Genomic DNA, 13,415 nt, shown 5'->3' with positions numbered 1-13,415 from the left:
ATCTGCCAACACAACACTACCCCCCACAACAGAACCATCACCATTCCTGGATCTTATAGCTGCACCTCCAGAAATGTTATATATGTCATCCAGTGCAACAAATGACCTGAGGGAAAATATTTTTGAGAAACGAAACAACAACTGCATACCAGAATGAGTGTACACCAAAGATCTATCAAAGGCAAGAATACCCAACTATCTGTGGGGGAACACTTCTCATAGGACAATCACTCCCTTTCCAATCTCTCAGTTCTACTCCTCAAAGGGAACTTACAAAACACATTTCGCAGGCAAGCCTATGGACTTTACTTCATAAATCTACTGGATACAAAAAAAATCATGGACTCAATATAGACATTGGATTTATGACACATTATAACCTGCTTGGCATCTGATTCACCAGGTACCTGCCAGACCTGACATCTTCAAGTTCTCTTTTCCCCACTTCCTCTTGTGGCAGTGGGGCTGGAAGTGCAGGGGGCAGACCCTGACACTCCCAGAGGAGGGCCCAGGGACCCCAGTGCCTCACAAAACTTACCTGGGAGGCAGGATGGGATCAGAAGGAGCCATGCAAGCTGGCGGTGCACCGGCTCTTCAAGTGTTTGTCGATTAAGCTGGGCAGATGATGTCAGCTGGGACCACTGCCGTGGGAGATTTAAAAACCCTGGTGGAAGCTGGGTGCAGCGGTGGGGAGCCAGGAGGCAAGATGCTAGGCACGCTGAGACCCCACACTCCAGATTAGACAGCCCCCATGACTCTGCCCTGCTGTCAATGGGTGAGGGCAAGAGTGGGAAGCAGTCCAAGGCTTTGCAAACCTTGTCCCCTGAGATATAGGCTTGTGGTTGGCAGTTCCTGACAGAAGACATGCACAGCCTAACTGACCCTGGCCCTGAGGTAGGTATCTTAAACCCAGGGCCAGTGTAGGGACAGAGGTGGACCAAGGAGAAAGAGAGGTGGGCAGGCTGAACTTCCAAGCCTGAGCTCCCAACCACGACCAAGGAGGCAGAGGCTCCTCAGGGCACAAGACGAGCCTAAGCCTAGAGTTGGTATGGTAACATGGAGATCCACATGATTGGCGAGTAGATGGGGTGTAGGAGAGGCAGAGCCCCAGGAGCAACTGCGGCAAGCCAGTGAGTATCCTGTCTCCAGCTCGGGGAAAAGGAACACCACTGAACCCCTCCTTTCAGTTGTAATTACATCAAGTCGTGGCAGATGAGTCAGGGCCCTAGACCACGGAGCACGAGCATACTCACAACACTAGTAGGGGGTGCCACACCTCTCCTCTCCTCCCCTCCTTTTCTGCCCTTTGTCTTCCTAATTTCCAGCTATTTACATTTTCACAGAGAGCCTCTTTTCTACCTTGAAAATCTACTACTGTAGAGTCTCCCTTACTCACCTTTGGCTTCTCTCCCACCTCATTTTTTCCCCTCCCTTCTCTGCTCTACTTTTTGGTTTCCTAATTTCCATCTATTTACATTCTCACTGACATCCTTTCACATTTTTAGCTTCTTTCATTCCTTGGAGTCTCAGAACAGCAGGGACTTCCTATGCCTGAAGAAAGGAGATTGTGCCCAAAAGCTTGCAAAAGACTTTTTCCAGCTACTCAGCTGGTCTAATAAAATATATCACATCTACCCAAAGAGCCTTATCTGTCATTAAGCTAGTGTGCATTAAATTTAGGTGTGCCTAAATGCATGTGTAGACATGCCCAGAATATCATAGTCAAAAGAAGGAAACAAACTGACTATAGAGAGAGATGGTGAAACTGTAGAAAGTCTGAGTCAATAATATAAAATAGAGATCTTTTTGGTTCAGTCTACCCCTTTATGATAATCTTGGCTGTTACTTGAGCATGAACTGAAATGAATTCATTTTTTTAAAGTTAATACCTCTTAAAAATGTAGTTATGTCTGATCTTCAGATAGAGTGGATTTATTATCAACAATAAGACTAAATTATTACAGCAACTAATAGTTGAATTTTTTACCATCATTCAATGATTGCTTTACTAACTGATTGCAAAAGATATGGAGACTGTTTCTTCACTTGTGCTATCATTTATTCCTATGTAAAATGGGGATAAAATGTTACCATTTTGATTAGGTAGCATTGTTATCACATGAACATGAATCCAAAGAACTAAGCCTTCTGTTTCCAACTGCAGTACTGACAGCTGGTGAAATTAGTAGCCATCTTCATGGCACCTATCTGTAGCATATGTTTAAGAAACTATTAAACTGTGAACTAAGACTGTTTAGAAGCAGATTGAAAATGCACTTCCTGTTACATGTTTTCCTGTCTTGCAAGCCCTGTGTGGACAGCTGGCCAAGCAGAACTAACAACTCTCAGTGTTTGAGAGTGAGATGTTGATAGGAACCAACTGGGTGAAAGCTGGGCAACCCTGGGAACAACTGTTTTCTCAGATTTCCCCCAATTTTCATTGTGTATGGTTCTGATCTATTTAAGATGACTAACTGCCCTCCCCACCCCCAGTGTATATGGTATCTTAAATGTAGGGTAGTGCTCTTATCCCCATTGTGCTGATGTGGAACTGAGGCACAGAGGCATAAATGTATTTGGGTCTCTGACTCCTGTTGAAATCAAATCACTTCACCTCATTCTGTCCTGCCTGATGGTACAGAAGGATTCTCTGGCACAGCAGGGACTCAAAACCCAATTCTAGCTGAGTGCTGTAAGCTGGACTGTTCTTTTCCTTGTACTCATGGCTTTTATTTTATTTGTTTTTATAGCATTTTAAGAGTGTGCAAATGATTCTCATGGAAGGATGCAAACCTCAAGGAAATGCTGGCAGGGCATTCTCTGGACAGCCATTTCACCTGAAATGCCAGTGTTATGCCTACATAGTGATTAATGAGGACAAACTCCTATACTGTGGTTTTTATTTACCAGGTGAGGAGACTGTGCAACAACTTTCCTTTCATAAGCAAATTTACTGGGCTTTAGCAATTACAATTCTACTACCATAGTTAGACAAAAGCAATACAACATGCTCACCACCCCAAAATCTAACTAGTGAGATGTCACTGGTTGATCAGGCCATGGGTCTTATTCAGGGATCTCAACTTCTGTAACCTCATTCTGCATAGGATAGAGTCTTGGATCAATGACCGGATCCTTCAGGAGTAGGTTCCAAAGGGTGGCACTTTTCTTCTTCATTATATACCTTATAGCTACTGCATTTAATACATAATTAGTTTAAGCCTTCCTCCTAATGCATAATCAATAAGCCTGCTTCTGTTTGCCAAATATGGATTTATTTTGGTTTTTAAAGGTGATTTTCTATTCTTAGGTAGGTATAGATATTGCTCTGACAGCTCCTCTTTTCCCAGGTTATATTTACTTAATTTAGTTAGCCAACTTCCCAATATAATACTAACAGCCATTTGGTGATGCTACTGTGCAGAAACTCTGGTTACTGTGCAGTCATTTAGTACTTGTGTATTCAAGTAATAAATGACTGTGCAGTAACAACTGTGCACTCAGCATCTTGTGTAAATGCAGCCAGTGATACTTACTATGGAGAAGTTCTACAAATACACTGGGCTAGGCATCAGCCTACACATGATCAGCTAACACCAAGTTGATATGACTTCTACAAGTCACTTAATCACTCTGGGCCTCCATTTTGCCATCTGTAAAACGGGTGAAATATTAACCTAACGTGTTCAATAACATTGTACAGCACAATAGGTTAATTAGGTCAATCAATCACAGAGGAAGGACTAGAACTTGGATTTCATGGCCCTGAAATCTGAATTTAGTCTACTGAACCATATATTTCCTTCTGTTGCCTGCTTCTGTCAGACTTTTAAAAATTCATAAATGATACTATTTTTATTTGGGGGAAGGATTTTTGTGGGTGGTACATTTTATTGGACTTTCTGCATGGTTAGGATAGTGTTTGACAAATGTTTGAATGCAAAGCATTCTTCTCACGTGTGTCTTCAACACTATTTTTGTTTGATTTTTTTAACTTAAAAGAATCTGGATATTTGTAAAATCATTTCAATTCATGGCCATCCTGCAAATCTAAATGAAGGGAAAAAATAAATAGAAGAAACGTTTTGTTATGAATATTATATCTCCCTTTAGGAAAGCAAAACATTCTGTAAAGAGGCCAAGAGAGTACTTCAGTGCCTATAATAGATCCTTATAAAAACAGAATCTTATTTTGAATTCTGAGGATAGGATGGAGGGAGACATTCCCCAGCATTTCTTAGGTGCTGGTGGGAAAAAAAGTGTTTTTAAAACTGTGATTTTGGTTTAAAAAGCTAAATTATTTCTTTGAGTAATATTGTCCCTGAATTCAGCTTTTCACAGACAGTGCTCTCATATGACCACAACATCCTGCTTCAAAAGTAAAACACGTCATGTTTTGCTGTTGGCCATGGTTTTCCTGTTGTTCAGTTGAAGAGAAGACTATTTTACAAGCTCTGCTGAATGCTGTGTTGTATTGCACTGCTCTGAAGATGATTTCATATTGCCCCATATGTGGAAAGCCTGTTTACTTTGGTAAGTGCCTTCTATTGGACTGAATAATCTTATTATTGTATTTTATTTAAAAAAAAAAACAGAAGGTAAAATTATATACTTGTAGTTCTGCTTCTGTTACATTTGCAATTAGTAAGCCTTCACTCACAATGGCACTTCATGAGACATCATTAGCTTGAAATCTAATCAAACAGCCAGCTCAAAGTAGTTTCAATAGTTACACCTGCTTCTAATTTCCTCCACTTACTTGTATGCTTTTACAGTTGTATTTTCCTGGTCTTTAAAAGGTTTTTCTTCTTCTTCTTGAACCTGTGTGAAATATCCATAGAATAACATAGAAAATGACAACAGTTCAAACTATACAGAAAAGCCATGAAGCTGGCTATGCTAAGTGCTGTCTAATGAACTAAAAAAAAAAGCTGAATAAGGTTGGACAGTTGCAATTGAATAAAACACATATTTTGAATGCCTAAAAAAGCATTTTCAGACAGAAGTTTGATTTTAAGTTGATAGTGTTTTTTTAAATGTCTTTACATATTATCTGTTCAGAATTAAGTGAATGTCTGGATAAAATATCTCAAGGTAATTCCTTCAAAAGTAAAAAGTATTGGTAAGAATTTCCTTTCAGATTTTTTAGGAAATAGCTTGACAACGGTCATGGTAAATTTACTTAAGTTGTTTCAACTGCATCATATGTTAATTGTCTTTATTAAATAAAGAAAATAAGGCTACGCAAAGGCATAGTAAGTGTACCCGAAACCTAAAAGTGAGTTATTGTGCTCCAGATCATATTTGCAATAATTTCGCTGATGTGGCTGTCACTTGGAACTCTTAACAATGCCGTTGGATGAATGTGCTAGGAAGGCAGAGTTAAACCTCAATTCTGCTTTAATACTCTTTTATGAATTAGGTAGAATGCTTATGGCTCACTCGTCAGTTTAGTTAGATAAATGCATTATTAGAAGTTGTCAGCAAGCGTTCTTTGCAGTATTCAATGAAAATGTTCACCGAGAACAACACATTCCAGTAAAGGGGCATTGGATCCCCACACAGTGTTGTAAGCTTCCATGATTTCACTACCAGTTTCTTAAAACTGCAGTTCCTGGAGTCCTATGACTCTCTGAGAATATGGCTTCCATAACCAAATAAACAACTCCCCTCCCCTCCCCCCCCCCCCGCCAGCACACACACACCCTTTTTTCATTTTCAGCCTTTGTAGTTGCAAAAATACCTGTAAATGGGACCTCTAAAATGCTAAAGGCAATTTAAAATAACCCCAACTTTCTTTTTTTTTTTCTTTCTTTTTTTTCACATCATTACATGACTTCTAAGCCAATTTCATCATCCTTTGAATGCTTGGAATTGATCATAAGAAAACACTATGTTCTTCTTTTCGCTTAACATGGAGATAACTTAGGCAGAGCAAATTCAGAAGCTCATATAGCTTTTGGATGCATGTTGGCCTCCTGTGAAATAGCAATGTTACAGTGTTTGAAATATGGCAGGAGGGGATCAACATGGATTGAAATATCTTTTCAAGTTAACGATTGTATCAAGAAGTCTATTGGAAGATTTTTGGCTTTCTTTTATTAAATCACAAACTGGTCAGAAGCTCAGCACTTGAGCAGCATAGAAGGAGTAGAGGGCACATAGTAGTGGGCTGCTTATTAGCCCATCCTTTTAGGAAACAAGGAGAGATGGGAAAGGAATGGGTGTCCCAGTGAGGAGTCATGTAGCTGTCCAGGAAAAGAGTGGGAGAGTGTCTCTCATTTTATTTAGGTTAGTGCAATAAAACACAGAATCAGGTTCTTGCTTTTACCCTTTGCCTGTTGGCCTTCCCCCTCTTACCACTCCTACTTCCTGTGGTAACATTAGCCAATCTATATGGGCAAAGATCTGCACAGCACAATTCGTTCCTTATTAGTGCTTCTCATTACATTAACTAAACTCTGTGATGTTCCAGGTGGGAATTAAGAGGTCACACAGGAGGCCAAATGGAAATTCTGCAGCACAGGTTGTTTGATCCCTCTTTTCCTCTGTGGTCGAAGGCAGAGAAAGTTGGGCAGAGCCAGGTGGGGATGGAGTGCAGAAACAGCTACCTTGACAAATCTGTTTTTCTCTCATTGCTTATTGGAAGCCCCATGTGCACCACGGGAACCTTTCCTGCTGGTCAGGATAAAGCTGGACAGGATCTAGAGGAGGATGATCTGGGAGGAAGGATGATCCTCTCAAGAAAGTCCCCCCCATTCTATGATCTGAGAATACAGGAGCAGGTTCATGGTGTTTTACTTAGCATAAGTTTGGTTGCCATTCCCACCGGTACTCTGAAACAGCCTTTGGGAGGGGCTGAATGAAGCCATTGCTCAGACAATTCCACCTGAGCACAGCTTAAGCGCTGGTGTGCCTGCTGGAGAACCAAGTGGCCCTGGGACCCAAAGTTTGAGAAATAGCACAAAAGTATCCAGTCTCTATCTAGCACCGGCCTCCTGAGGTCCTTGGGTGCTCTTTGGAAGTGCAGATAGAAGTTACATTTTTTTGTGTGATCAGGCCCCAGAAAGTAGTCTACAGCTGTGGTGTGACACATGTGCATAGCTGCAGAGCACTTTTAAAGTGGCTGATCATATGAATAATTAACCCTCCCCAAATGAAGTATCAAATGATGGCACTCTACTTTGGAGCACCTTAGGGTACTTGTGTTCCCTAGGGTTCATTTTTTGTGCAGTCAGGGCTGGGTTGCATCAGTGAGCTGCTGGTTTGCCTGGCTGAGGCACTGGAGGGAGCCTACCAGGACCCATGAGGCAGGGGAGGCTCTGATTCACTTTTCCCTTTGCAGCTCAGGCTGGGAAAATCCCAGCTAGCAGCTTGCTGCTGCTGGCTTCCCCCTGGGAGGGGGGGAGAAGGGGCAAGGCTAGGGAGAGGGGTGGCTCCTTGGCTGGGGAGAGGTGTGGCTCATTGACTGGCTGCTTGCCTGAAGGTAGGCTTGATCTCTCCTCCCCAACCCAACAGGCAAGCATCTGTTGGGTTGGGAGGAGGGTGCTCTAACTCATGGCACTTTGTGTAAAGCACCATGACTTAGAGCGGGGGCCTGCACACCTGTCAGTGTCCCAAAATTCCTTAAGTCAAGTTTCCTGCCAGTTCTTAAGAGGCTGGTTGAGAGAAAAAAACTACTGCCCCACCATCAGGTAATACAAACAGAGACTTTGACAATGGGAATCAGATTCCTGTCCTTTTTTTAGGACAAAGCCCATGTCATATAAATGATTCATGAAAGTTATGCCTGGAAAATGCAGTTTTCTGAATTTTCTGTGAACCTTGAGGGTGTTGGGAAGAGAGAGAGAATGTGTATGCACACGTCTGTTCATGCCTTTTCTCCTTTGACAAGAAATTTCAGGAAGGTGGAGTTAAACTTTATAGTATATATTGGTAGTGGAAAGGTAAAATAAAATAACTTACAGGAATGTTGTAATACTTGTAAAAATTGGTATTATAACCCCATGGTAGATATAGTCATGGTTAAATATAAAAGAAGTATGTGAACATACATAGGAGAGCACAGTTAAGGCCCCGAACAAACATAACTCATCTCCTGCCAGAAATAAAGGTCAGACTTTAAGTCTGAAGAACTGAATGTTTATAATTGAGGATGGTTGTATGCTGGCAATAAAGGGAGAGCTAGCTGTAAAGTTGAGACCTCCGTGAGTTTGTTTGGGCAGTGTAATATGTGGTGGAGAGACTTATGTAGTGAGGTTAATGGGAGGTGAATGTTTTCTTAACCGGTGATTTCCTTGATTTGTAATATTGTCCTTTGTAGGAAATGACCGTTAGATAATTACTTCCAATTTAAGAAAATGTGTGCGGGATATATATCTTCCAAACATTATACAACATGTATATGAACCCTTTTAGTCAATGGAACCCTTTCATTGTAGTAGACTATTTCCTTTTGTTACTTACAGAAGAATTTGGCCCTGTATTGTGGTTTGCTATACAGAGCAAGTCTTAATTCAACAGCTTCATTATTTTCCTATTTTAAAAATGTTTTTGATGGATTATTTAAAATGTCATGGTTTAATGCACAGGAACTGCACTATTTTATGGAGGCTCTTCTCTGTTAGCAGCTAATATATCTGTTTAAGTGGTTACAATAGTCTGCACTTGATTATAGTTTTACTTGCCAATAGAGTTCAGACTTTTTTACACTGTAAGCCCTGATTTTCATGAGTTTATAACTCAGTTATTAAAAAATCATATCAGGCTTAAATCTTACTGAGCAATTATTAGGCTACTTTTTCTGTTGTTATAAATAAGATGTGAACTGCAAAGTGTATGGATCATTCATTTTAAGAAGAGTAGTATTCATTTGAAGTGATTTTTGGAAATATGCCACTTATCCAAAAATGTGCTCATTTGTAAGCAATTTTGCACAGACCACTTTCTATACTGCAAGCTTTTGTTATGTTGAAATAGTTGGTTATAATATTCACATTTTAAAAACGGTAGCACATATTCCCTTTCTGCCACTCATTATTTCATTCTTTTAGTACAAGGCATTGTCCACACAAAGACATTCCATATATTTAACCTAAATCAGCTTTTAAAATAATTTAGTGAAACAGATTCAAGTCCTCATATAGAAATATTCCTATCAATTTTAAGCTGGTTATACTGGTTTGCTTTGCACCTGTAAATATACTGGTGAAAGCACAATGTGCAGAAGCCAGGTTTAAATGAATATGAATGTTCACATGATTTTTGGATCAGTTTGACTAAATCAGTTCAAACATTATTGGTGATATCTTGCTTTTACTGAAGTCAATCTCCTGTTGACTTCAACAGGGTTAGTATTTCACCCTATGTCTGTAATTAAACAAGTGTAGCATTATGTGAAGATGAGTCCTATAGAGATGATTGTCATACTGACAGAATATAAAATATATATACACACAGTTTTTATTTTCAGCTTGACTGCATTTTTCACATCCATAACAATGGCATTTTCCTTGTGTGTTGGTCCCAGTGTCAAATGACTGGGTATGTCTATACAAGATGCTTTACTGTGCAGCAAACCAATTTTCTGCACAGTAAAGTATCACCATCCAAATGTGCACAGCAATTTGGGTGCAGTAGAATTATTTACTGAGCTACTGAATAGTCTAGTGTCCAGTAGCACAATAAATTACTGTGCTTAAATGCATGTGTACACAGTGACATCAGGATTGTTTTACTCCAGCTCAGATTGAGTCGGAGTATATTCAGTCACATTAATTGCATGTGTAGATGCACCTGCTGAGGCTTTCCTATACTGTCTCATTTTACATTGGGACCAAACGCCCACAGCGTTAGAAGTGAATGTGACAGAATATTGCAGAAAAGGCTGTTTACCCGCTATATCTTTTCCCAAAGCCTAATCCTGTTCTATATATGTCAAGGGTATTTTCACCCTTATTTTACAGTTTGGGGCAGGAACAGCTTATAATTTTGAACACGTTAGAGCTAGTAAAAAGAAATGCATTGAAACTTTTTTGACGGAAAATGATTTTTCATGACATATAAAAATATTTTGGTTGAAAATAATCATTTTTTGAAAACAAAAATTTTAGGATGTTGACTGCAATTCCTGGGGGTATCGAAAAATGGTGGATAGTTTTTAAAGAAAATGTTCAATAACAATTGGTGTATCTACATGTGCATTTAGTCATAACTAGATTTACTGCGCAGTAAGCAATTTTGGGTATGTGTCTGCACGGGCAGGGACCTGGCACTAAATTTCAATTCAATTTCAGTTTATTAAGGATTCTGGCTAAATGCCATGCTCCCAAAAATGACATAACACACATACAACCATAATATAAATAAGTTCGAACAAAGTAACCAAACTATAAATAGTATACTAAAAATAGAACCCACCAGCATAAAAACATTATTAAGATAAATATAGTAGTAAATCAAGACACGAATCTATAATATTGTTGTACATAGATCCACAATTAAGACAATAAAATCAAATCTAATGTTAAAATGTATCACTCATATCAGTAATAATGTATATTTAAGTCTAATTGCCTCAGCCTTATAAGCAAAAATTGCAAGATGGTTTACTAAATTTGGATCTGTTTGCTGTAAAAGCCAGATTAATTTCTCTCTTTTTTAAAAAATGTATCAATTTCTGCAAGAACAGTAATAAATAGATTTTCCTTATGTCATTATATAAAGAACATTCTAAAACATAGTGGGTAGTATCTTCCAAAACTCCTAGACAGATGGGGCAACATCTTTTAGCCCTTGGAATGGAAAATCTACATCCAGCCAGAACAGGTGCAGGCATCTGTTTGGTTCTGATTCTAGTTGAAAGGGATCACCATTTATGATTGAGATCCAACTGTAAATACCTTTCTCCCTAGCCAATTTAACTTCCAAAGAGTATATACAGAGCCAATACGAGTAGCCCTAGCCACTGCAAAATCATTCAGCCTGGCAATATCTTGTATCCTCTGGAAAACCTTAACCTTTTCTATGAGGGAGAAAAATCTTTCATAATCTTTGAGATAGTAGCCCATCCCAGAGGGTGCAGAAGTACAGGAAAGAAAACCTAACTAGGATGATTGGAAAGGAGGGGGATTATTAAAATCTTCTATGTAGCATAATTTAAGCATGCTCAAAAATTGTAATTGCGTTCTGTAATCCAAAAGGAGTTCTTGACAGTTTAACAGTGTCATCTGCACACATTAAAATAGGGATTGGGGCGCTAATAGTTTTGGGGGTAGAAAATGTGCACCCTGCATATTTCCAATAATGTCACTCATATAAAGATTAAAGAACAACGGGGCCAAAATGCATCCTTGTTTAACCCCTTTTTGTATGTGAATTTTTTTTGAAAGTTCACCCTTCAAGCCCCACTTAACTTGGGCCCATGTATCTTTATAATATTCTATCAAATGCAAAAGAGAAGGGTCAATCTCATAATTTATCAATTTCTCCCAAAGTTTACTTCTATCTATACTGTCAGAAGCTCTTGGCAAGTCTACAAATGTAACATACAGTGCTGATTTGCGCATTTGCATGTACTTATGTCTCAAAAATTGAGGAATAAATATGTTATCAAAAGTGGAATTTCTGTCCCTAGATAGGGTCTGATTTTCATATAATATGTTTTCCCCTTTTACCCATGGTATGAGATGATATCACAAATGGTGCCCAAAAATTTTACGTGAAACGTCTATCAGACTTATAGGGTGATAAGATTCTGGCTTATCTTTTAAACTTTTCTTGAAAATCGGTACAATAATACTCCCATTCCAGGAATCTGGGATTTGGCCCAACTCAGTTATAGAGTTATACCATTTTTTCAAGATCAGAATCGACCATTTGATGCTATCAATGTAAACTTCCCCTGGTATTCTATCTGGGCCTGGGGCTTTATTCTTCCATTGTACTTTGAGGAAATGTGCTATTTGATCTTTTGTTACCCAACACTTAATTGTATCAGTGAGGGGTTTATTCCCCCCTAGATTACTATTTATTTGTTCCACAGAAGAAGTAAACTGATTGGAAAAATATTCTACCCAACTGTCTGTGTTAATATTATTTTCAATGTTATAATTAAAATGAGCTGTTCTCTTTGATACAAGTAGCCAGAAGGTTTTATTATCTTTAGCAATAATTGCCAGCCTCAGTTTATCCCATTGCTGGTTATAATATTCTTTTTTCTTATTCTGGAGAAGCGATTTATATGTTTTCCATAACTTTCGAATCTCACTCCAAAAAGTTGTTCCAGTATACCCAGTTTTCTTTAAATCCCTGGCTTTCCTATTTAATGATCTTTTCTGTTCTATACATTCTTTATCAAACTAGGACGTGCCTCGTTCTGTAAATGTCTGTATAGGATGGGAGGTTAGAGGTACTGAGAGGAGTGGGTGGAGACGATCTTGAATTTGTTGGCAATGCTTTAAAATCTCCTCTGGTATTTGAGTGACTATACTGAATTTCTTAACGAGACACTAAATTTATAGTGCCAGGTCCCTCCAGCCCTGCCATGTGCCCCTGTGGCCACCAGGGGGAGCTCCAGCCTCCGGCGCCAGCTGCCAGCACTTGGCAACCATGTTTGAAGCCAGACCCAGCTGCTAGCACCTAGCAGCCATCTTTAAAACATAGCCCTGCTCTGTGCTCTCTGAGCAGCCAGTTCCTATGCTCAGAGAAGCAGCATGGCATGTGCAGAGGCAGCATGTGGCAGCTGTGTTTGTGCCCCCCCTGCATTCCTGAGCAATGCCTGCCCCTGGCCCTGGCAGCAAGGGACAGGGTCCCTTGATCCTGCTGGCTGCCTTGGTCACCCTGCTGGCCTGCTGTGGTCATCATTGCCAAGCTCATGGCCATCTCACTCCATCCGACTCCCCAACATGCAGCGACCACCTGCCTGCCTCCTGCACTCCCTCCCAGGGTCCCTGCTGCCACACAGCTGCTGCCACCAGTGACTGATGAGGAGCTCCAAGAGGCCATTATTGGGGCCACCATGACCCTCCTGGGCCTCCAGTGCTACTGCCTCTGGGCCTGCCATACCAGCTGGGACTGGTGGCAGCACCCAGTGGAACAGGACTGGGATGACGAGCAGTGGGTCAATGCCTTTCAGCTGACCTGGGCAACCTTTGCCAACTTGCTAGCTGGCCATCTCCAGCCGCACCTGGAGAACCAGGACATTGGCATGTGCCTGGTCCTCCCCGCTGACACCAGCCTGGCCTTGGCACTGCTCAGGTTGGCTGGCCACACCCACCAGCCTGCGGTATGTGGGGCATTTGTTTGGTGTGGTCCAGACCATTGCTGGGGAGGCCATTCTGGAGGTGTGTGGTGCCTTCCAGGACATGCTGGCAGACACCGTCCTCCATGTCTGTGACCCCCCAGGCGGTGATCAC

The 13,415-nt window shown here is 40.5% G+C and overlaps 1 protein-coding gene across 1 annotated transcript in view; it reads left to right on the top strand.

Annotated features, from left to right (window-relative positions):
• Positions 1-4,346: 4,346 nt before the first annotated feature.
• Positions 4,347-13,415, top strand: part of LOC102568554 (cysteine-rich protein 2) — a 47,518-nt gene continuing 38,449 nt past the window's right edge. Inside the window, exon 1 of the mRNA XM_006270414.4 lies at positions 4,347-4,533. Coding sequence (XP_006270476.2) covers positions 4,392-4,533 — 142 coding nt within the window. The 5' untranslated portion in view covers positions 4,347-4,391. The remainder of the gene's footprint in view (positions 4,534-13,415) is intronic.

The sequence above is a fragment of the Alligator mississippiensis genome, chromosome 3, assembly GCF_030867095.1.
Source record: "Alligator mississippiensis isolate rAllMis1 chromosome 3, rAllMis1, whole genome shotgun sequence".
In the NCBI taxonomy this organism is placed as follows: Eukaryota; Metazoa; Chordata; order Crocodylia; family Alligatoridae; genus Alligator; species Alligator mississippiensis.
The sequence above is the reverse complement of the archived record's forward strand: the minus strand, read 5'-3'. Positions and strand labels throughout refer to the sequence as shown.